This window comes from Equus caballus, chromosome 30, assembly GCF_041296265.1.
Source record: "Equus caballus isolate H_3958 breed thoroughbred chromosome 30, TB-T2T, whole genome shotgun sequence".
Classification (NCBI taxonomy): Eukaryota; Metazoa; Chordata; class Mammalia; order Perissodactyla; family Equidae; genus Equus; species Equus caballus.
In genome coordinates this window covers 38,427,417-38,452,588 of record NC_091713.1, presented here as the reverse complement: position 1 = coordinate 38,452,588, position 25,172 = coordinate 38,427,417, and the positions used below count along the sequence as shown (strand labels likewise).

The following is a 25,172-nucleotide window of genomic DNA, read 5'->3' as shown; positions in this document are numbered from 1 at the left end:
ACCAGGACACAGCCCTCCTGTTCCACAGCATCTCTAGCGCAGGGAGCCAGGGACCTCTTGACTGTAGAGATTCACAAGGTGCTTATCATCCTCAGGTTTTGTTTGTTTTTATCATTTAAATACCCAAATTCTGCTTTTCACTGACACAGGCTCACTTTCTGTGTGAACAGCTTTAGTACCACCCTCAGTGTGGGATAAGATTAGCTGTCAACAGCAGTATTAAGCAAACGCTTCCTAAAAATATACTTTAAATAGCAGGGGGTAGGGAGGACGGTAAGGAGAAAACACCACACTAATTTAGCACTTTGGCTCATGCTAATAACTGCCCCCACAAGATTTTCAAGTTTAAAGAACATCATCTTAATGCCCACTTCATGACAATATCTAGCTGATATCTAGCTCACTGGCTAATTTGTGGGGTTGGGGGGCAGACACAAGCAGCAAGGTTATCTCCTTAGCAAAACAAAACAGAACAGCCCACCCATGATTGTCTTCTCAGAGTACACCAGCTACCGCAGTCCTCTGGCCTACAGGACGCCAGCATTTCTGCAGGCACGAGGCCAGGCGCCTGTAGGCACGTAGGATGAGAAGCAGCACAGGACAGAGCAGGGCAAAGTCACCAGCTGCCTACAGTTCAGGAGGCTGGTTTCAACATGGGAGGCATTTTTTTAGCAACCTTTGGCATAAGTGCCTTTCTAACAATTCAATGAAAATATCACTATTCTGCCTTCAGTAAGTTTCTTGGTTTGTTTTACATTTTACTTAGAAACATAAGTTTCAGGCTGATTAGGGAAAGGTATACCACAGTCAAATTTGAGTCACCTTTTGTACATTCTGCCTACTCCCTTTTGCCACTATCTACCTCAAGAAAAAGGAGACTGACCTTTTTAACTCTGGCACAGCAGAAAGACCTCGGCTGGAACCCTGGCTCTACCACTGACTGGCTGTTATAGCCTTGGGTAAGTCACCAAGCCAGTTCCTCAGCCACAGATGGGAACAGAGTCACCACCTTGCAGGACTGTGAGAATGAGGGATATTATGTAAAGTTCCTAATACAGTACCAAGGACACAAAGTTATTATCACCATATCAGCTTCATGCAAAAAAATACCTAAAATCCAAAACTGGCAAAAGAATATTTATGCAATAAATATCCAAAAATCATTTTTAAAGAAGGATACACAAGTCAATCTTATAAGATTCTGAAAACCCTTTCACCGCTTTATTTCTGCAGAAGGGTCAAGGGAGAAGAGAAAATATTCACTTGAATTTGAGGGGTAGCTAAACTGGAAGCAACACAGCAACAACTGTAGGCCTCTAAGGTTCCTCTGATCCAGGAGGGATTGCTGAAACTTCCTTGTTTGGAGATTCAAGAGTTTAATTTTTCCCTAGAGCAAGATTATTCATTTTCACTGGGATAAAAGAATAAAGAACAAACTCAATAGCACCAAATGGGGTTTAACGCAGAAAATAAGGCGAGGCTTCTCCTTTCGAATGCAAATTTTCACATTAAAATATGTTTATAAATCATAGTTGTTTTTCCTCTTGATTCACTCCTTCTCCTTCCCCTAACAGGAGCCCCAGGAGCCTGAAGAGCATGTGCATTACTAACCAGACATCCCATCCAGCCACCCCTTCCAAACTGGGATCCGATTCCTAATGGACTGGCCGAGCTCAGGGCCGCCCTCAGGGACGGGAAGCAGTAACTATGCTCTCAGGGAGAACGGATACTGAGGATGCCACCAGTCAAAGAGTCGCACGCTGTGCACGGGGTCCAGGATGACCTGCACACCCTGTTCACTGCGCGGTTTCCGACCATTATGGACAGGAGAATCTTGGAAGACCAGTCTCACTCGATGATGCCGCATGTCCGTACTCACATTGATAGTAAACTGGAAGGAAAAGTAAAGTCAGCACCCAAATTAAACAGCCTTGTTTTCCCACAGCTCACTCTGAAATGAGACAGTCTAGACAAAATTACACTGGCTAGGCCACAAGAGAATCTCTAAATTATAATACCAACACCTGTGCAAAGATGTAAAAAATTAAGTGATTTTTATAAGTTCTTCTTAGCTTCATATATTTAAACTATGCTAAAGAAAGCCTCTCAAATGGCTGAATAAATTAGGATACATGCACACAGACTACCATCAAAGCCAATTTTTACAGATTGGATTACAGCTGTAAGAGATAAAGGGATTTTGATGAGATCTTGTTGAGCAAGTCAAGCAAGATGCATGAAACACACCTGATCACATTTTTTGTAAAATAAACCACAAAATCTCTAAACATGTTTATGTGTGTGTAGGTCAGCACAGAGTTGTATGAGTATGAAGTACATGGAGTATGTATATAGCTAGGTCATTAACATGGCTTAAGCCAGAGGGAGGGGAGAGGAGCCTACCACAAAAGCAGCATGTGTAACAATATCAATTACACAGAATTACTCAAGAGAGTGGGTGTGTACACGTACATATTAACAGACACGTTACAGGACAGCTCCCAAAAGGTTAACTGGAGTCACAGGATGGTGGAAGTCTAAGTCACCTTTACTCTCTCAATGTATTTATGTATTACTTAAATTCTTTACATGAAGTATACGTTATTTACTTTACCATTAAAAAAAGAATAAAGCTATTTTCAATGTAGAGCGGGAGACCCCACATATGTCTGAACATAAGCCTAAAATACAGCAAAGATAAATTGTGTCAATTCTCCAATTGCCAATCCAGGCTAAAATTTTTTAAGCCTGGAAAATATGCCAGAGCATATCCTAATCTAATTCTTAGCTAAGCCTTGAATAGTCAGAGCATCACGCAAAGGACAGAGCTGGTCACCCTAGATTTTAATAATGCATTTATGACACCACATGCACGCCTCAAGGTCCCGACACACAGTCCTCGAGGATAAGCCTCATCATTATCCCTAAGGGGGTGATGTTTCTCAAACATGAATGATCACTATACAGGAGATGCAAAACACTCCCCTTAACCATAGGGAAGGAAACAGAGGTAAAACATTCTCAGACTTAATTAACTTCTCCACAAATCTGTCTGTTCCTAATACACAAGTCTGCTTTCTGACACTATTTTTACTCTTCTTCGAAGATTTCTTCGTCAATGGTTAAAGTTACAAATCTCCTTCAAACCCTAGGGATAGTGAGTCTATGAAAGAGCTGCGCATGGCATCCTGTCCCCACTTACCAGGGTGAATATCATTCCCATGACGATGGGAATAAAGATGAAATTGAGAGTGGTGACCTGCAGCAGGCAGCAGTCCTGGTCCGGGTTAGTGTGAACATCCTCATACTGAATGGGAGGCTGCAACCCTCCCGCACACTTGCTCTTCACTCTAGGGGACTGAAGAGAACTGAGAATTACTTCAATAGCGTAGAGGAAATGTTTATGGCTCTAGGATTCCACCAGTGAAAATCATCCTACAGCTCAACCACAGCTAATGAGATCCATTTCTCTATCATCTCCTCTCTTTATACGTGTATCGGTTTTTACACAAATTGAAGAAAACCTGCCCTTCGAAAGGAGGGGAAACATTTGGACGAGCAGTGTGGCAGTGGGTGTATGCTGCATTTAGATGGCATTTCCTGCCATGTGGCAAGAATGGAAACTTACAGCTCTACCAGAGGCTCCCCAATGTTGTCAGACCCCCAAGAACACTTACTACACACAGGGCTGGAAGCAGAAGCGGCCCGGGAACCCAGGCACCATGAAGCAAGAGTCACAAGCCTCAAAACTCGAGGAATCTCGGCATTCTCTCCCCTGCAGTAATTCTGGCCTCAGCTGAGACACTGCTAAAAAGTCCTATGCGGGACTGCTCACCAATGTCTAAAGGATATCACACAAGGCGGACATCTTTCTCTTTTTTTTGAGGAAGATTAGCCCTGAGCTAACATCCGCCACTAATCCTCCCCTTTTTGCTGAGGAAGACTGGCCCTGAGCTAATATCTGTGTCCATCTTCCTCTACATTATGTGTAGGATGCCTGCCACAGCATGGCTTGACAAGCAGTGCGTAGGTCTGCACCCGGGATCCAAAGGGGCAAACCCCAGGCTACCAAAGCGGAACATGCCAACTTAACTGCTATGCCACCAGGCTGGCCCCAGGGGACATCTTATTAAAAGCAAATTATCAAAGCCAAAATTCTTTCCTAGAACAATGTTTTTGAAAAAAATCAACAGAAAATATGATTTGCTTTAATTACAAACGTCTCTGTAACTTACCTGCCATCAAGTGAGGGATGACTATTTGTATTTGTGATCTGTCTCCTCAGTAGGATACTACGTAGGGAGACAGATGGGAGAAATGAGGCTGCTGAGGACAAGAAGTAAAGAGAAGTCAAAGAGGCCCTCTCTGTGGCCCAGATCTCAGGTGCAGCCCCAGCAACAGGCAGAGACGGAGGAGGAACAGTATCTGCTCTTCTCAGAACAGCCTTTGGCAGTCCTCCTCAGGGCTTCCCCAAATCAACCCAGACATGAAACCACATAAATTACTGTTGTTTACAAATACATTTGCTTTGAACAACAAAAATATTTTTAGGGGCCGGCCCGTGGTATAGTGGTTAAGTTCACATGCTCCGCTTCGGTGCCCCAGGTTCACAGGTTTGGATCCCAGGTGCAGACCTACGCCACTCATCAGCCATGCTGTGGTGGCAACCCACATACAAAATAGAGGAAGACTGGCACAGATGTTAGCTCAGGGCCAATCTTCCTCAGCAACAAAAACACACACACACAAAAGTTTAGGCAAATAACCTCAGTACTTTATAACAAGTTTCCCCATTTTTTCTCACTTTTAAAAAGTCTTCAAATACACAGAAAAGTTAAGAAAATAGTGCAATAAGCTCCTGTGTACCCTCTCCCACTGGGTATTCTGCCATGTTTGCTCCCCCACCTCTCATTTTATATATACACACAGGCATAAATCACGCACATTTCAGGGGATACAAAGCCATTTGAAAGTAACACTGACACTCCACCCTTACTCAGCATGAATAGACACTGACGTATAACCACATCATTATCACACCTAAGAAAATTAACAATTTCATATCATCTAATATCCACAGCATATTCAAATCTGTTTCAAAAATGTCTTTTATAGCTCTCTGTTCCCCAATCCAGGATCCACTCAATGTTTAGTTTTTGCATTAAGCTAATATATCTTTGTGTCCCTTTCATACAGAATAGTTCCTTCTTCCTTTTCTTTTCATGACATTATAAGTTTTGATTTTAATAAGGCAATTTTATGCCTAGTGAAATTTATTAGAACAAGATATTACCTGAAAAGCAAAGAGAAGATACGACTGCATACCTGTTTTTTGAACTTGAAGTTGAACTCCCACATTGGTTCCTGTCTGTTCCCAACAATCTTTCTGCACCAGAAAAGTAAGCACTGTAAGAAGATGAAAATAAATAAAAAATAAATAAATAAAAGACAGAAAAGAAAAAAATCAAAATAAGAAAACAAAAAGTAATAAGCAAAAACCTTTGTTTCATAGCTCTAAAGCCAGCCACAGCCCATGCTGAGATTTTACTTTGGCACAGGTGGAGACCCCCCAATTTGACACTGGTGCAACAGGAAAAGAGACAATCCCAGGGCTATTCAGTAAAGACAAGAGGGACCAATATAAGCCCACCTCAGAGGCTACTGAGGTCAATCCCTATTGTTCTCATCTGTAAAGACAGAAGCATGGTCTCTAGAGACTGGGGCATGCTCTGATTCAGCAGGCCACTCCTCTGTATTAAAGCATAAAGGCAGCCAGTAGCCACCAGGCAAGATGATGACAAAGCCATAAAGCAGGCAGAGATGGCCAGCCCTGTAACAGGGGCACGCCACTCAGGACCTTCTGGGAGCAGACAGCAGTGTGGAAACTACGGAGCTGGGCTGAATTCAGTCTAAGTAAGCCCCTCAGTGAAAGTCAAGCTACAGCTAGGGTTAAGCACAAGAAGTAAGTACCTCCCAGGGGATAAGGGGTGGGTCGTCCGCCGTGCCAGCTGTCCTGCCCTTCAGACATGCCCTGTACGTCCTGCTGTTCCATCAAAAATAATGGGCTTGGCTTTAAGGGGCAAACACTTCTGCTGCCATCACAACGGCTCCAGTGTCCCACACAAGCTATGCTACTGAAAAGAGAGAGAGGGAGAATCACATACGAAAAGCTGGAGTCCAGGAACTGGGACAACTTCCTTAGGCATGCTGGCAACTCCCTGAATGCCATGCGACTGTGGTTATCAAGTGGCAAGGCCATGCGTGGACACCTGCACTGCAGGTCCCACCTCCTCTTCAGAAGCTCTCCAACAACAAGGCACAAAAGCAGCAGCCAGGTGGCCTGGGCTTACTATCCGGATTAACGCATTACTTATCATGCCACCTTGGCTTTTTATAGTCCACTTTCAAAAAATTAATATACAGTGATAAGAACATGAACACATGGTGTTTTAGAACTAGGCAGTAGCTCTTGCATTGTGCACTGGAGCCGCTAGGATGTGTCAAGCTGGAGGAGTTTGCCCAATGCTGCTCTGCTCCCAGCAACTGATTCACAGCTGGCATGGTCAGCTTTGGGATGATTCCCATCTCACCAGAGTGCGTCTGACACTATCCAATGTTTCTGGGGGAGGGAAACTGTACATGTGAGATGACACTGTCCACTCACATTACAAGCAGAAGCAGCTGCTGGGCGGGATTCCCCTCACCTAGCATCCTACTCCCACCCTATATCCATTTTAAAAAGAGCTCAGCCAGTGGCCCTGACCACCTGTTTGCAACCCTGGGAGAAACCTTGCTGATCTTGGAATCAACAGTACCGTTTTAATCACTATGTATCACATTAGAGCTAAACTAGGAGAGAAGAATCATTGCCTAACATCCGAAGCATAAAAACAAAATACGTGAGAATAGGAAGTACTACAGAACACCAGATTCTGGGTAGGAAAAGAGTAATAACAATTACCCACAAACTCAAAAGATACGAAATTTAGACAATGGTATTAGTTGAATGAGGAAAAAGCTGAGACATGAACTTGCCTAAATAACACTATCTGCTGCGCCAGTCCAGCTTGGCAAAGGTGCACTCACTGGGCACTTCATTGCAGAGGAGAAAGGAGAAAATGGACCAAAGGCTAACAGACCTACTGACAGATCAGAAGAATGCCAGAAACCTGAACACAATGTATGACTATAAACTACTGGGGAAACCTCGAGATACAAGAACCAGCCTAGAACACAAGAAAACTTTTAGAGCACTAAAGTCTATGCGTGGGAGTACCTTACAGTCACTGAAATGGCCCTCCCCAGAGCCTGGCAACAGTGGGCACTTAGCAAATGCTAACGGAATCAAGTCTACACCAGAATCCTTTAAGGAGGTCAGTAAGAAAGAGGAATCCCAGATGTCAAGGTCATGTTAAAAAGAGAAAATCAGTAAGCTGTTCATGTTGTATCTTTGTATCACAATTTAAAGTACCTTTTAAGAATTACAGTTTACATCTACCATTTGAGTTGTGTTCTTCTTTGCCCAAACCATCAAAGCCATGTAAAGTGGTTCAATGTACAGTGCATGAAAATAAATTAAAATGAAGAGAATAAGGAATATGCTACAAGCACAAGAAAGCTTTAAGGTAAGATGACATAAGTCAGACCAGCACAGCAGGAATGTCTTGGAGAAGTGAAAACCTTGAGCCCTGAAAGTTTACATTAGCACCTAGCAGCATGGTACCTATGGCCAGAGCCCTTCCCATCAAGGAAGCCAAGACAAGCCACGATAACAGGCCCACCCTACAACAGCCCATTTGTTAAACCCCAGCACTAATTCTCACTTACTTTGGAATTCTTTAATGTGCTGGGCGTGCTTTCTGGAATGGCTGGATTCTTGGAGATTCGAGCAGCAAATGGCTCATACATATGGTACAGAGATCGGATCACACATGCCCGGAGACAGCGCAGCTTCTCCATGGACTCTGGTCGCAGGCGCAAAGGCAGAGAGGCATCCAGCGTGTAGTGCCTGAAACACGACACATTACTCCTACCAACATGTGACCTGTCTCTCCTGCTCCCGGTGAGCCTCCTAGGACTCCTGGTCTCTGCAGGACTGTACTGCACCATTCCACTGGCCAGCTTATCCCCAGCGCGCGCTCTCTCATTTTCTCTCTCTCTCACACAGACACAGACATCACCATCTCCTTCACTCCTCAGAATTCACAGATACCTTGTAATCCTGCACTTCTCCATTCACTTTAAAATTTTAAATCCTCACTATTTCACCCTAAAAGAAGGGCAAGTCTATGACTTCACACCAGTAAAAGAGACTTCAGTTGCTCAAAAAGAACCTGTACTATGGAAAGGCTGCCAGGTTCTCCTGTCACACATCTCAGCAAGCTCTCTACTCCCTGCTACCTCAACACTCCTTCCCACCACATCCTCACTGACAGCTTACAATCTTCCCTCTAACTGCCCTAACATTCACTCTCTCCTCACCACTACCACTGCACGTAGGGCCGCAAAGTACAAGAACTACATGACACTTCAAGATGACTAGCAAACTTAAGAACCTAATCCAGCTGGAAAGTTAAGTAGATAGACACCTGTAACTTATGAATATTCTAGCTCAGATAAACCTCTGAAGAAAAGTCAAGGACAGTTCTCTTTGAGGCCTGAAGCAAGACTTTTTTCTGAAATGCGATACTGGATGGAGGAGGGGAGGGGGCAACCACAGGGAAGACAATCACCTGGATGAATTAATAATATCAATTTTAAATTAGAGAGGAGCTCAAGGAGTCCAAGGCTAGGCTCACGCCCAGGCCTGGAGCAGAGAAAGTGAAAAGAGGTGCCTATCAGGTAGCAGCTCCGAATCACAAGCAGAAATGAACTCAGCCACACACACAACAAAGTGAGCCCTCGGTGTCGCACCTTCGGTACAACCTGGTCCAAAAGGCAGCAGTACAAGTCACAGTCCAGGCGTTCTTACAAATCAGGGAAAAATTCACAATGTCCTCAGGACGGATATAGGCGGCCAGCAAGAGCCAAATATCCATGGGATATTCTTCTCCTCCAGCCCCATCCAGGTCTTCTGAAACAGAAAAAAGAGTATCACCTTTGACCTTCCATCATACACGTATCTAAAGATTCCCAACCATTCAATTCTCCCAGGGCTTGCACAGTTAAGAGAAAGGTTTTAAACGGGTCGAAGGAAGCCTCTCAAACTCATCGTTTCCTGCTTATTCAAGCTGCTGGAAACCTTGGCTTCCTGCTGCCCAGATGAACAAGTCTTGTTCTTAAGGCCTTTATTGAATAACTATTTACATACTATTTTGAAGTTTTCAAAGTACCTTTGCCTACATTATGCCATTCACCCTAATAATTCTTCAACAGAAATAAGGAACTATTATGGTGCTCTCTTTACTAACCAAAAAACAGAGCCTTGCCTCCTACTCAAGGTATACAGAACTAGGTCTTCTGACTCCAAACTCCAGCTCTGCCCTTGACTCCCCAAAGTCCCATCCACCAAACAGCTTCTTCAGTTCAGTCGTTAAAAAACCTGATTTTAAGATGGAATGAGGAAACCTCAGAGTGCAAACTAAATAAAAAACTAGGGGATGTTACAGTGTGTGTTTTTTTTGCTGGGAAAGATTCGCCCTGAGTTAACATCTGTTGCCAATCTTCCTTTCTTTTTTTTCCCCTCCCCAAAGCCCCAGTACACGATTGAACAGTTGTAAGTCCTACTAGTTCTTCTCCATGAGCCACTGCCACAGCATGGCTACTGACAGACAAGTGGTGTGGTTCCACGCCCGGGAACCACACCCAGGCCACTGAAGCAGAGCACACTGAACTTTAACCACTAGGCCCTCAGGTTTGGCTCGTTACAGTGTTTTCATGATGCAGTAACTGTCTGTAGACATGTTTCCTTTCTGCTAGTTTCTCCAGGTTTCCTTTCCAGTTTGACCTATGACCCTGGCCACAGGTATTCAGTATTCAAAGATACCCTGTGATAATGCAGACCCACCTCCTCCTCCTTCAGATCCCATAGTGTTAATTGTCTCCACCCTGAGGCCCACTACACATCTCAGGTTCAAGTAAAAACTCACACTCCATAAAGACACCTGAATCTGGGCTAACGCTAGCCCTAACCTTTAATTCAGACCTAATCACAGAACTACCCTAAAACCAGTTACCTTTTTTCTCTCTCCTGGGCAAAAAAAAGGCCCTACACCACCTCCCCAAAGGTACCTCTGCTCTTCTAGCTAACTGCTTCCTGCAGCTCTATGACTCAATCAGATTCTTGCATTAGGTTCTTCAAAACAGAGACAAGAGCCTCTGAACCATCATCCTCCTGGTTCCTATCCTTTCTTGTCATCTCCAGTAACCAACCAAGGTTCAGTCTACCAGGTCTGGGCCCCACTGTCTCCCACATTAAATCTCTCCCTGAAAGCAAAGGCAAATGACCATCAGTTTTCCTCCACTGTGAACCATAGGGACTTTTACAAAGCAGAATGCTACTAAAAATTTTCTGTCTTGGGGCTGGCCCCATGGCTGAGTGGTTAGGCTCGCGCGTTCCGCTGCAGGAGGCCCAGTGTTTCATTGGTTCACATCCTGGGCGCGGACATGGCACTGCTCATTAAAGCCACACTGAGGCAGCGTCCCGCATGCCATAGCTAGAAGGACCCACAGCAAGGAATATACAACTATGTACTGGGGGGCTTTGGGGAGAAAAAGGAAAAAAATAAAATCTTTAAAAAAAAAAAATTTTCTGTCTTTAGAGACAAAAATTACTCAGTACTGAAGAACGGTCAGTGTTTTATACATAATTATTAAGAAATTTCTAGGGGCCGGCCCAGCGGTGGAGCGGTTAAGGGCGCACGTTCTGCTTCGGCAGCCCGGGGTTTGCTGGTTCAGATCCCAGGTGGGGACATGGCACCACTTGGCAAGCCATGCTGTGGTAGGCATCCCATGTATAAAGTAGAGGAAGATGGGCACAGTTGTTAGCTCAGGGCCAATCTTCCTCACAAAAAGAAGAAGACTGGCAGTGGATGTTAGCTCAGGACTAATCTTCCTCAAAAAAAAAAACAATAAATAAATTAGAAAAAAAAGAAATTTCTAAACGTAGGAAATGGAACGTAACGGAAATCTTCATGGAAATAAGCCATGATTGACATAAAGAATTTTGATAGGCATAGGTTAAGAGGAAAAATATTCCAAGCAAAATAAACAGCTAACATGAAGCCTACACACTTAGAAAAACAAGACACATGTGAGGGCAACAAAGAGACAAGTCTAACAAGAATTGATATTAAAAATTACTACTAACTTTTTTAGACTTGCTAATGGTTTCTTTTTTAAGAGTATTTACCTTTTGGAGATAACTATCCAAATATTTACAGATAATAACAGGATATCTGTAAATTGTTTCAAAATAACCCTGTGTGTGTGTGTACATGCGCGCACGCACGCGCACATGTCTTGGGGTGGGGAAGAGGTGGCTATAACTAACAAGACAGGAAATAAGTGTTGGAGAGGATACAGAGAAAAGGGAACTCTCACACATTGCTGGTGGGAGTGCAAACTGGGCCAGGAGTGGTTGAAACAAAAACGGCCATGAGTTGATCATTGTTGAAGCTGCATAATAGCTACACAGGATTCATTATACTATTCTCTCATCTTTTGTATATGTTTCATTAAAAAGAAGCTAAAGGAAAGAAGAGGCAAAAGACAAGACTAGTTTGACTAGAATAAAGAATCCAACGAGGGTAAAGTGGAACAAGGAAGTAAAAGACGAATTATAGCTAAGAGTGTAAAAGCCACAAATCATCTATCTAATAAGAGAGTGGTATCCTGAATATACAAAGAACTCTTACAACTCAGTAAGAAAAACATACTTCAATTTATGGGCAAAAGATTTGAATAGACATTTCTCCAAAGAAGATATACAAATGGTCAAACAAGCACATGAAAAGATGCTCAACATCATTAGCTATCAGAGAAATGCAAATCAAAACCATGAGCTACGACTTCACATCCACTAGGATGGCTATAATTTAAAAAGTCAGACAATAACAAGTGTTGGCCAGGATATGGAAAAACCAGAACTCTCATATATTGCTGGTGGGAATAAAAATGGAAACTTGAGGGAAGATGGAACGCTTCCTAACACATTCTACAAGGCCAGTATCACTCTGATACCAAAGCCTGACAAGGACAACACAAAAAAGGAAAACTACATGCCAATATCGCTGACAAACATAGATGCAAAAATCCTCAACAAAATATTGGCAACCCAAATACAGCAATACATCATGATTTATACCAGGGACACAGGGATGGTTCAACATCTGCAAATCAATCAACATGATACACCACATTAACAAAATGAGGAATAAAAACCACATGATCATCTCAATAGACACAGAGAAAGCATTTAACAAGATCTAACAGCCATTTATGATAAAAATTCTTAACAAAATGTGGATAGAAGGAAATTACCTCAACATAATAAAGGCCATATATGACAAACCCACAGCCAACATCATACTCAATGGGGAAAAACTGAACGCCATCCCTCTGAGAACAGGAACAAGACAAGGATGCCTACTATCACCACTCTTACTCAACACAGTACTGGAGGTTTTGGCCAAAGCAGTTAGGCGAGAGAAAGAAATAAAAGGAATCCAAACAGGGAGTGAAGAAGTGAAACTCTCGCTGTTTGCAGATGACATGATCTTATACATAGAAAACCCTAAAGAATCCATGGGAAAACTATTAGAAATAATCAACAACTACAGTATTAGAAATAATCAACAACTACAGTAAAGTTGCAGGGTACAAAATCAACTTACAAAAATCAGTTGCATTTGTATACTCTAATAATGAACTTACAGAAAGAAAACTCAAGAATACAATTCCATTTACAATCGCAACAAAAAGAATAAAATATCTAGGAATAAATTTAACCAAGGAAGTGAAGGACTTATACAATGAAAACTCTAAGGCGTTTGATAGAAATAGTTAATGACATAAAGAGATGGAAGGAGATCCCATGCACATGGATTGGAAGGATAAAAATAGTTAAAATGTCCATACTACCCAAAGCAGTCTACAGATTGAATGCAATCCCAATCAGAATCCCAATGACACTCTTTACAGAGATAGAACAAAGAATGCTAACATTCATATGGGGCAACCAAAGACCCCGAACTGCTAGAGCAATCCTGAGAAAAAAGAATGCTGGAGGCATCACAATCCCTGACCTCAAAATGTACTACAAAGCCATAGGATCAAAACAGCATGGTACTGGCACAAAATCAGGCACACAGGTCAATGGAACAGGACTGAAAGCCCAGAAATAAAACCGCACATCTACGGACAGCTAATCTTCAACAAAGATGCCAAGAACATACAATGGAGAAAAGACAGTCTCTTCAATAAACGGTGTTGGGAAAACTGGACAACCACTTGCAAAAGAATGAAAGTAGACCATTATCTCACGCCATACAGAAAAATAAACTCAAAATGGATCAAAGACTTGAAGTCCTGAAATCATAAAACTTCTGTAAGAAAATATAGGTAGTACACTCTTTGATATCCAACTTGAAAGGATCTTTTCAAATACCATGTCTTCTCAGAGAAGGGAAACAAAAGAAAAAATAAAGTGGGACTTCATGAGACTAAAGAGCTTCTGCAAGGCAAAAGAAACTAGGATCAAAACAAAAAGACAGCCCACCAACTGGGAGAAAATATTTGCAAATCATATATCTGACAAGGGGTTAATCTCCAAAATATATAAGGAACTCAAACAACTGAACAACAAAAAAACAAACACTTGGATCAAAAAATGGGCAGAGGACATGAATACACATTTTTCCAAAGAAGATACACAGATGGCCAATAAACACATGAAAAGATGTTCAACATCACTAATCACTAGGAAAATGCAAATCAAAACTACACTAAGATACCACCTACACCTCTTAAAATGGCTATAATCCAAAGACTAAAAATAACAAATGTTACAGAGGGTGTGGAGAAAAGGGAACGCTCATACACTGCTGGAGGGAATGTAAACTGGTGCAGCCACCATGGAAAACAGTATGGAGATTACTCAAAAAACTAAAAATAGAACTACCCTATGACCCAGCTATCCCACTACTGGGTATCTATCCAAACAACTTGAAATCAACAATCCAAAGTGACCTATGTACCCCTATGTTCACTGCAGCACTATTCACAGTAGCCAAGACTTGGAAGCAACCCAAGTGCCCATCAACTGATGATTGGATAAAGATGTGGTACATACATACAATTACAATGGAATACTACTCAGCCATAAAAAAAGACAAAAATCATCCCATTTGCAACAACATGGATGGACCTGGAGAGTATTATGTTAGGTGAAATAAGCCAGACTGAGAAAGACAAACACCATAGGACTTCACTCATACGGGGAATATAAACAAACACATATACAAAGAGAACAGTTCCTCACACATTCAGAAATACGGAAATGCAAATGCCTTCTGTTTACAGGGGAAGGCAGGGTGGGGGTGGGTACAGGGGTGAAGGGGAGCACTTGTAAGGGGAGAGAAAAGAAATAATGTACAAGTGAAACTTCACAATGATGTAAACTATTATAAATTCAATTAAAAAAAAAAAGCTTTCACTATAGCTGGGACAGTTTATCTGTAACATCCATTCAATAAGGGTACACCGTATGGACAAACTCCTGCTTGTAGGAAAAAAATGGAAACTTGAGAAAACAGTTTGGCAACTCCTCAAAAGTTAAACATAAAGTTACCAGTGATCCAGCAATTTCACTCCACCCAAAAGAAATGAAAATATATGTCTACGCAAAAACTTGTCCTTGAGTGTTCATAGCAGCATTATTCAGAATAGCCCAATAAAAAGGAATGAAGTATGATACATATGCTACAATACGAACTTTGAAACATTACGCTAAGTGAAACAAGCTAGACACAAAAGACCACATATGATATGATTCCATTTATATGACATGTCCAGAACAGACAAATCTATAGACAAAAAGTAAATTACCAGTTGCATGAGGGGAGCAGACAGGGGAAGGTCGGGAGGGAATGAGGAATGATGCTAATAGGTTTGGGGTCACAGAAAAATTCTAAACTTAGATCATGTTGATGGCTGCACAACTCTGTGAAAGGATTAAAACCAGTGAATCATACATGTCAAAGGAATGAATTTTATCTCAAAGATGTTTAAAAAATCTGTAGGCTGTTCTGTGGAATGTGTCCAAAAACAAACAAAAAACACAAAATAAATGTCTAATAGAATGGTGATCATGAGTAGGGACTTCAAGCAAGAAATTAAGGAACAAAGAAGTACGAGGAATGTCAATATTAATTTTGGGGTTCTGGAAAAGAGTAGTACCACTGACAATAATTCCAGTAATTGCAAAGCAACATCAGTTCATTAACTTATTGATTATTTCAACATATTTTAACAAATACAAATATCTGTTCTGATTCTCAAATAGAAGTAAAAGTTCTGGTAGATCTGAGACCCAAAATGTACATATTATTTATTACATTAGCATTAGCTTCCCCCTTACTCTAGCTGATCATCAGAACCACGCTAGCTTTCAAAATAACTATTCTGGGATAGTTAGACAGCTGGAGTCTGATTCATTAAGTTTGGAACAAACCACTGAATGATGGTATGGCACATGACATACTGTTATTTATTTTTCTTTGTTTCCTTTGTGTAAGTTTTATCACTACTAAGATAAAGTATCACATACTTTTCTACTTCCCAAAGTACTTATTAGACATAAAGCAGACGTTAATAACTGCAGAGCACTTAAAAACCCATAATAATACACAACTTTAGCTGACATTAAACTGGTAATATACAATCCACATATTTGGGAAAACCTTTTTCGTCATGTCTCTGCTTCCTCATACATTCAGAAATGCAGAAATGCAAATGCCTTCTGTTTACATGTTGCCACTTGGGTTCTTACCTGATACTGACATCTTCCCTGATAATCAATGAGTGGCTGTTACAGTTGAGTTCACAGCTCCAGGAATCTGACTCTTCCCAATCTCCTTTCCTCTCACACGTAGACAAAAGTAGAAAGCCCTGCTATATTGGAGCCTGTCTCACTACTGTGACCCAAACTCTGATTCTCCACTGGTATCATCTCTCATGCTACTGAGAAAGTGACAGCTTCCAGTTATCACCACAGGCAAGCTTAACAAGCCAAGCGAGCAAGCCCGGTACCTTTGTGCCTCTTGCTTTTCTTTTTTCTGGAGGCAGTTCTCTCATGGATGCTCTCCTCCTGGGCATCCATCTCATCACTGCTGTCCATGATGTCACAAGGCTCACCGGCCCCAGAAAGAGCTTCCACTGCCGGAACCTGGGAGGCTTCCAAGCCACAAAGAGATTTTACTAGAAGAAAATAAGGGGAGAATGAGATGGCAGAGTCCTACCCAGAAATATGAGCGGCTTAGGCAGATATCAGCATCCATGAGGGAAAGGGGAAAAAAAGCAAAAGCAGTGTGAGAATCAAGTGAAGAAAGCTGAGAATCTAAAGAGAAAAATATCATAGCATTTTAAATTCCAAAAATCAGAAAACAATGGGCAATGTGACTCCAAATTTGCAGAAACTAACTCTTTAACAGTGCCAACTCCAGGCCGGAAGCAAAAGGGAGTGCATTATTCTTCCACTATAAATCCTGCAGGATAAAAACAAACGCTGAATGCTACCCTTATTTGCATAAATTCTGAGGACCAAAGTCTGAGAGGAACTGAATCCAATTTAACCCTGTTCCTGGGCTGGAGACAGCAGGGTCCTAAAAACACAGGTATCAGGGACCCGTGAGTAAAAAGCTTGCTAGTAAGAGACTTGGGGGGGGGAAAAAGAATACTTCAAGGTTACTACGCAAAGAAGCAAACTGCAGAATAAGTGGAGGAGAACGTGTAAAAGAAAAAGACTAACAACTAAGAAGAAAGCAGTGGAAACTATGGGAGAGTATGCGGACGTTTATCGATGCAAGGATAGAAAGCGTTACAGCTACTGCTCTTGGCTAGTGTTCCCCCCTACACCGTGTGAGCACCCATCGAGGAGAGCAGCACGTTCACGGGGAGATGCCCGAAGGGTGCAAGAACAGGGAGCGAAGCGGAAAACGAAGACGGACGTCTGTCCTCACGGCCTGAGGCCGAGACCCTGGTCGGAAGCCTACCTTCCTGCTGGACAGCGTTGGCCACGGCTTTCTTGACCCGTCCGGACCTCACAACGGCCGGATCCGAGTTGGCGTAGTCGGCCACGGTAACTGCAACACAGCACCAGGCTCGCGGGAGGAGGCCTCTCCCCGGGTCCCTCGCTGCCCTGCGCCCCGCAGGCCCAGCCCCCCGCAGTCCCGCCGCCCAATGCCCCGCAGGTTCGGCCTCCGCCGCCCCGCGCCCCGAGCCCCGCAGTCCCAGTCCTCCGCCACCCGGCGCCCCGCCGCCCCACAGGCCCGGGCCCCTACCACCCAGCGCCCCATAGGGCACCCCGCCGCCCCGCATCCCGCAGGCCCGGCCCCCGCCGCCCCGCAGGCCCGCACCCCGCCGCCCAGCATCCCGCAGGCCAGCGCCGTCCCGTGCGCCCGCACCCCGCCGCCCCGCACCCCGCCGCCCTGCGCCCCGCCGCTCCGTAGGCCCGGCCCCCGCCGCCCCGCACCGCAGAGGCCCGCGCCGCCCCGCGCGCCCGCGCCCAGCAGGCCCGGCCGCCGCCGCCCCGCGCCCCGCACCCCACCACCCCGCAGGCCCGGCCCCCGCCGCCCCGCACCGCAGAGGCCCGCGCCGCCCCGCGCGCCCGCACCCCGCAGGCCTGGCCCGTGCCGCCCCGCGCGCCCGCACCCCGTAGGCCCGGCCCCTGCCGCCCCACGCCCCACACCCCACCACCCCGCCGGCCTGGCCCGCGCCGCCCCGCGCTCCGGCGCTCCGCCGCCCCGCAAGCCCGTACCCCGCCTCCTCGCGCCCCGCAGCCCCGCACCCCCGGCCCCCGCCGTCCCGCAAGCTCGAACCCCGCCTCCTCGCACGCCGCCCCGCGTCCCGCACCCCGCAGGCCCGGCCCCGCCGCCCCACAAGCTCGCACCCCGCAGGCCCGGCCCCCGCCGCCCCGCAAGCCCGCGCCCACCTCGACCGGAGCAGGCGTCCTGGGCCCGGAACTTGAGTCGCTTCCCTCTCTTGGGCATGGCGCCCGCGTCGGGGCGAGGCCGGCCTAGTGGGCCGGGACCCCGGGCCATGTCTCGGGCCGCAGAGCCGGCTCCGGGAGCCGCCGGCCAGCTCCACCCGGCTCCGCGGCCATCCCGCACCGAGGCCGCAGCTCTCGCGGGAACGTAGGCCGGGCTCGGCGTCGCGTCGGCGGGCGACGCCCCTCTTCGGAAACCAATCAGGGCCTGGTCTGGGAGTGCGTCACCATCTAGCGCCCACGGTCACCTGCGAGCAGCGTCCGTCACGGTGGGTCGCCGCTGTTCGGGGCGGGGTGGGTTTTCGCGGTTCCCCTTGTAGGACGGTCGGCGTCCCAGATCCGGAGCGCGCATTCGCGCGGGTCGACACCGAATATACATCCAGGTCTCCCCGGTGTTCCTGCTGCCGCCTCTCTCCACACTGCGGGCTCACTTCGGCCCCAGCGCACGGGCGTCGTCGTCCCGGTGCCCCGTCTCTGTCCACACTGCGGGCTCACTTCGGCCCCAGCGCACGGGCGTCGTCGTCCCGGTGCCCCGTCTCTGTCCACACTGCGGGCTCACTTCGGCCCCCGCTCGCGGGCGTTGTTCTCGTGCTCCGTCTCTCAGGCCGCACAGACTGAGCGCCTGCTGTGCCAACATGGGTTTGTAAGACTCATACAAAAGCTTTATATTTCTGAATTCTCGAGACATGGGAGGGGGTTTTAAAACGTTATCTACCACCATCCTCTGAGCAATATACTAGAAGGACAGATGAGGAAAGAATACTGTCTTTCCTTTGTATTGAGAGAGAAAAGGTCACTGACGGAAGGTTCCAGAACCGTGAGGGAGCAGGACCCTGGGCTCGTGTCACCGGTGTGAATAAGAAGTTATTTGGTGTCCCGAGTTATGTTCTTTGTCCAAACGTCCTTGCCCCTCCCAAAAGGTGCTAATCCCTGGCTTGAGGAGCATAGCCCTTAGGGACCAGGTATCCAACCTGCTGGATCCTCCAAAAAGCCACCCTAAGGTATTTGGAAGGAAAGAGACTCCTACTTTAATCTAATTACCTGGTACATAGAAGTTCATTAGGAACAAACCACTAGCCTCTCACTAGTATAACAGACTATTACCAGAGGTTCACGCTAATAGGTGAATTAGTTAGGAATTATAATTGAAGCTGAATATAATTGATTATAATAGTGAACTATTCAAAATTTATTTAGTCATAACATGAAGCAAGGGTCTAATAGACTGTTAACTAAAAGAAAATTGTTTCAAATAGTTTTTCCCTGTATACATAGTTCATGTTTGGAGTCAAGTTCAAAAGGCAGCCAGTAAGCACCAAGACTTTTCACCTCACATTGTTATCAATAAAAAATTCCTAAGACCCACCTGCCTGTAGATTTCTGCTCATGTGGCGCCCTGTTGAAAACACTCAGGCATCTGGACTCTGGAGGAAACCATGGGTGCAGAGGACATAAACCGTATTAATATGCCGTCACTATCGCAAACTTGAAGGTTTTAAGTGAAATGTTCTCTCATTTTCAACAGTATAATAATTATTTTAATGCATTGGAATGAAAGAAATGCTAATCCCAAAGCTGTTTATTTCATCTTTTAAGATTCCAAGAATGAGAAGGTCTTAAGCAAGGCCCCTCAGGCTCTTAAGTCCCTTGGCTACTGTAGTGGAGCAGAACACCAGTAGAACTTTTATTCTACCTTTTATTAAAAAGCAACAGCTTCTAGTTAATGGCACTGTTAGCTTCCAGACCCAAAGATACAGGTCCTATCTAGAAAGACAAGTTGTAAAAGTTACTGAAAGAGCTGTTATATTTAAATGCAAGTGGCGTAGGGCTGGCCTGGTGGCACAGCGGTTAAGTGCGCACATTCTGCTTCGGTGGCCCGGGGTTTGCCGGTTCAGATCCTGGGTACAGTACAGACGTGGCACCACTTGACAGGCCATGCTGTGGCAGGTGTCCCACATATAAAAAGTGGAGGAAGATGGGCACAGATGTTAGCTCAGGGCCAGTCTTCCTCAGCAAAAACAGGAGGATTGGCAGCAGTTAACTCAGGGCTAATCTTCCTCAAAAAAAATAAAATAAGATAAAATAAATGCAAGTGGCATCTAGTTATTAGTCTAGCTATTAGGAACAAGGTGGAAGGAGAATGTTATCCTAAAATTTTTGTGCTCAACAAGGTGGAAAATTTGAGGACAATACATGAATACATATAGCATTAGGATGCTATCTTTCTAGATTATATCTGTCCTACTGTTTTGGTATTAAATTGTCCTTTATTTTGTGCTAATAGTAAATGGTGTTGGTGGTGTTGGTGGTGTTGCTTTTTAAAGTTCTTTCTTGTCGAAACCTAAAGGTGGAAAGTCAACATTGTTTGCCAGAATCTTCTTTTAAATTTTAATGGCCTGTGAAATCCTAAAGCCTAGGAACCACTGCCTTGGAGGCATTGGAAATTATTCCTTCTGATTTTAAGAAATACATAACAGAATTTCATATTAGAGGCCATATAGTATAATAGAGCAATATAGAAAAGTAATAAAGAGTGTGAAGACTCACCAGTTCACAAAGTATCTCTTCCACTTATTATTTGCGTGACCCTGGAAAAGTACTTAATTTCCCTGGACCTCAGTTTCCTTGTCCATAAGTTAAAGATAATAATAACACCTGCTTCATAGAATTATTGAAATAATTAAATTAATCCATGAGAAGTGTTTAAAATAACAGTAATTACTCAATGAACGTCAGCTTTTATTATTGTTACTGAACCAGGTTCCTTTCCCTGCAGCCCAGAAAGCCAAACACCGAGATGACAAGATTGCAGCAGAGAGAAGGTTTAATCACAAGGCAACCAAGTGAGGAAACAGGAGAACACGTCTCAAATCCACCCCCCAAAAATGGGGACTCAGGGATATTTATGGGGTAGGGGATAAGCTGGTCTGAAGTGTGGAGACGGATGATTGGAGGTGAGGTAATTGATGGTCTGCAGAAACGTAGTCAGACTCCATGCCTCTTCATAAGGACGTCTGGTCACAAAATAGTGGTGTTAGCATGATCTGAGGGTGGAGTTTTTAGCCTCTCGACATCAAAAGGTCACTTATCGCACATCTGCATGGGCCTGGTTGATGGGTTGGTGATCTCAACCAGCCTGAAGTGGACAAGGGGTCCTAATTCGTGAAATACAGTTCAAACACCCATTACCATGGTGACCCAGGCTCCAGGGAGATGTTATCTATCGGAGCCCAGTGGGAGTCAGGTAGCTTACTGCCTAAGCAGCACAGTTAACAATGGGCAGGGGAACAACTGAAAGCTATAATCAGTAATTGCAAAAAGGAAAAGAAACTTTAGTTACTAGCTACTTAATCATCAGTGGCTAACTGTTTGCCAGTTTCATTATCGTGGTGGTGGTGGTGGTAATTAAAATTGTAGTGATTCTTGTTATTGGAAGACACCTTAAGTGACTAAATCCTCTTTGCTTCTGAAGAGAGAAAACATGGGGAAATCAGAAGCAAGACATCCCCTTCTAGTTGGTTAATTTGCTAGAAGAATAGTTGATATTTACCGAGTACTTATCATGCAAGTGGCAGAGCCAGAATGCAAACTGAGGACTGTCTGGCTTCAAAGCCCATATATAAAATTACCGAACCGTGCTACCTCTAAAATGAAGGAAATCATACTAAAGCTTTGCTTTTGAATAGTATTAATAACCTAAACAGATGTGGAGTCAAACAATGGCTAAGATAAATGGCTAAGAAAATCCACAAGACAGAAAACAAACTGAAATACTACTTCAACAGTGAATTTCCACGATGTGCCAAAGCCTTGGACAAGGTCTGAGAAGAATATGATTCAAAATAAGATTCAGTGGCACTAGAAAAAGTATGTTAATTAAATCTACAGAAAACTATTTGTGACTACCTTTTTAAATACCTTATAAAATATATGGTAAAATGGTTTAGTTAAGTTCAGATAGAAACTGGGTGTCTTTCAGTTAAAAATAATAATAACAGAGTAGTGTAGAAACAGAGCTCAGATTCTAGAAACAGATGTCTGAGTTTGAATCCCCGTTCTTCCTCTTAATAGCTACATGACCTTGTAGGTGAGGGGGAAAAACCCTTTTTCCTCTACCTCCTTAGGTTCTGTGTCTGGAACCCTATAAATTAAAATAAAAGACAGATTAACAGGAGGGAAAAAAACAGTTTATGTGTGCAACATGCATACACTCAGGAGGCCTCAGTGATGAGTAACTCAGGTGATTAGAATTGGGGGTTTGTATACCATCTTAATAGGTGAAGGAGAGGAGGAGAAAGGCATTTATGGGAAAACAAATGACTTTTTGGAAAGATAAATGGGTTTTCAGGAGAACAAACAGGAGACAAGAAAGTTCGTAACAATGTTTTTGTATCGTGGTCTGAGTGGTCTCTTCGTCTCCTTCTGGCCTATAAAGTTTCCCTAAATAAGGGATTTGGGGGTAGGTTATTATTTTGTTTGTGTTCCCCCTTCTGGGAGTAGATTTACCCTGAAAAGGAATTTGTGGTAGCCTTATTTCTCAGAAGTTGCTGCTTTTTGTCAATAAGGGAAGCTCTGACAAGGCTTCTTTTTTTTCTTGCATCTGTTGCATCTCAAAAGTCTTTAGCATAAAATAATCTTTATACCAAAGTGACGTATTTTGGGGTGGCACATTCTAATCTCCTTCAACTTCGAGCAAATTACTTAATCTAACAAAATTCAGTTTCCTTAAAACCAGGAACAAAATGAAAAGACAACCCACCAGCTGGGAGAAAATATTTGCAAATCATGTATCTGACAAAGGGGTTAATCTCCAAAATATATAAAGAGCTCACACAACTCAACAACAACCAAAAAACCCGGGGCCAGCCCTGTTAAGTTTGCGCTCCACTGCGGCAGCCCAGGGTTTCACCACTTCAGATCCTGGGCACAGACATGGTACTGCTCATCAAGCCATGCTGAGGCGGCATCCCACATGCCACAACTAGAAGGACCCACAACTGAAAATATATAACTATGTACCAGGGGGCTTTGGGGAGAAAAAGGAAAAATAAAATCTTTAAAAAAAAAAAAAACAATCAAAAAATGGGCAGAGGATATGAACAGACATTTTTCCAAAGAAGATATACAGATGGCCAACAGGCACATGAAAAGATGTTCATCATCACTAATAACTAGGGAAATGCAAATCAAAATTACAATGAGATATCACCTTACACCCATTAGAATGGCTATAATCACCAAGACAAAAAATAATAAATATTGGAGAAGATGTGGAGAAAACGGAACCCTCATACCTGCTGCGGGGAATGCAAACTGGTGCAGCCAGTATGGAAAACAGTATGGAGATTTCTCAGAAAATTAAAACTAGAAATACCATACAACCCAGCTATCTCACTACTGGGTATTTATCCAAAGAACTTGAAACCAGCAATTCCAAGAGACTTATGTACCCCTATGTTCATTGCAGCATTATTCACAACAGCCAAGAAGTGAAAGCAACTGAACTGCGCGTTGAATGATGATTGGATAAAGAAGATGTGGTATACATATACAATGGAATACTACTCAGCCATAAAAAAGGCAAAATCATCCCATTCACAACAACATGGATGGACCTGGAGGGTATTATGTTAAGCAAAATAAACCAGACAGGGAAAGACAAACACCATTTGACTTCACTCATATGTGGAAGATAAACTAACACGTGGACAAAGAGAATAGTAGTTATCAGAGGGGAAGGAGGTCAGGGGTGAGCATAAGGGGCGAAGAGGCATATTTATATAGTGACTGACAAATAATATTGTATAGTGGAAATTTCACAATGTTATAAACTATTATGACCTCAATAAAAAAATAAAATAGGGGCCGGCCCCATAGTGGAGTGGTTAAGTTTGCACGCTCTGCTTCAGCAGCCCAGGGTTTCGCTGGTTTGGATCCTGGGTGTGGACATAGCACCGCTTGTCAGGCCACGCTCAGGCAGCGTCTCATGTGCCACAACTAGAAGGACCCACAACTAGAATGTACAACTATGTACTGGGGAGATTTGGGGAGAAAAAGCAGAAAGAAAAAAAAAAGAAGAAGACTGGCAACAATTGTTAGCTCAGGTGCCAATCTTTAAAAAAAAAAAAAAAAGAATTCAGTTTCCTTATCTATAAAATGGGCTTAAAAATGGTATTCAATTTATACAGCTGTTGTGAGAAATAAATGAAAGCTCTTTGCCCAGCACCTGGTGCATAATAAGCACTAAATAAACATTAGCTATTATTATTTGCTGCACTTAGAACTAGAAATATATTGGTTTGAATCAGTAATTCTCAACCTTGGCTGCACAATAGACTCCCTGGTGGAATTTTATGAAGAACCAGTGACCTAGCCCCACACTCAAAGGCTCTTATTCAGTAGATTTGAGATGGGGCCTGGGCACCCACTTTTTTTTAAATAAAAACATGGATAACTTTATCTTCATCCCAAATACAGTCATGCACCACATGACGTTTCAGTCAATGACGGACCACATATGCAACAGTCATCCCATAAGATAATTGAGCTGAAAAATTCCTATCATCTAGTGATGTTGTAGCCATGGTAACATCATAGCACAACACATTACTCACGTGTGTGGTGATGCTTGTGAAAACAAACCTAGTGTACTGCCAGTCATGTAAAAGTACAGCACATACAATTATGTACAGTACATAAACTTGATAATAAGTGACTGTCACTGGTTTATGTATTTACTATACTTTTTATCATTAGTTTAGTGTACTCTTTCTACTTATAAAAAAGTTCACTTTTAAACAGCATGCTGTGTTATGCCAGCAGCAGCCTCAGACATCTCATGTTTACCACATCTCTTGATTGCATCATTTTCTCTTGTGTTTGATTTATTTTCATGTTGTTTTGTTCATCATGGCCCCTAAGTGTACAAAATCCACTGCTAATGTTGCCGATAAGAGACCATGTCAAGCGA

The 25,172-nt window shown here is 43.7% G+C and overlaps 2 protein-coding genes across 25 annotated transcripts in view; one reads left to right on the top strand and one right to left on the bottom strand.

The window, feature by feature from the left end:
- Positions 1–1,194: 1,194 nt before the first annotated feature.
- Positions 1,195–18,497, bottom strand: TMEM183A (transmembrane protein 183A). 2 transcript variants are annotated; one of them, XM_023632729.2, is made up of 8 exons: positions 18,149–18,497; positions 17,211–17,300; positions 16,249–16,416; positions 8,914–9,073; positions 7,828–8,008; positions 5,326–5,406; positions 3,203–3,358; positions 1,195–1,891 (listed from the first exon to the last, which is right to left on the bottom strand). In XM_023632729.2, the coding sequence occupies exons 1-8, from the start codon at positions 18,255–18,257 to the stop codon at positions 1,706–1,708; spliced, it is 1,131 nt and encodes a 376-aa protein (XP_023488497.1). In that variant the 5' UTR covers positions 18,258–18,497; the 3' UTR covers positions 1,195–1,705. The 2 variants fall into 2 exon arrangements, with proteins under 2 accessions (XP_023488497.1, XP_023488498.1); XM_023632730.2 differs by having other exon boundaries at positions 8,914–9,070; positions 18,149–18,378.
- LOC100065011 (alpha-1,3-mannosyl-glycoprotein 4-beta-N-acetylglucosaminyltransferase C) overlaps positions 18,404–25,172 on the top strand; it is a 43,302-nt gene continuing 36,533 nt past the window's right edge. For 6 of the 23 annotated variants that reach the window (XM_070255950.1, XM_070255949.1, XM_070255946.1 and 3 more), the window contains exons 1-2: positions 18,641–18,845; positions 20,979–21,045. The gene's annotated coding sequence lies outside the window, so the exon portion shown is untranslated. Of the gene's footprint in view, positions 18,846–20,978; positions 21,046–25,172 lie in introns of all 23 variants that reach the window. The other 17 variants (XR_011434266.1, XM_070255947.1, XM_070255959.1 and 14 more) reach the window with 9 other exon arrangements.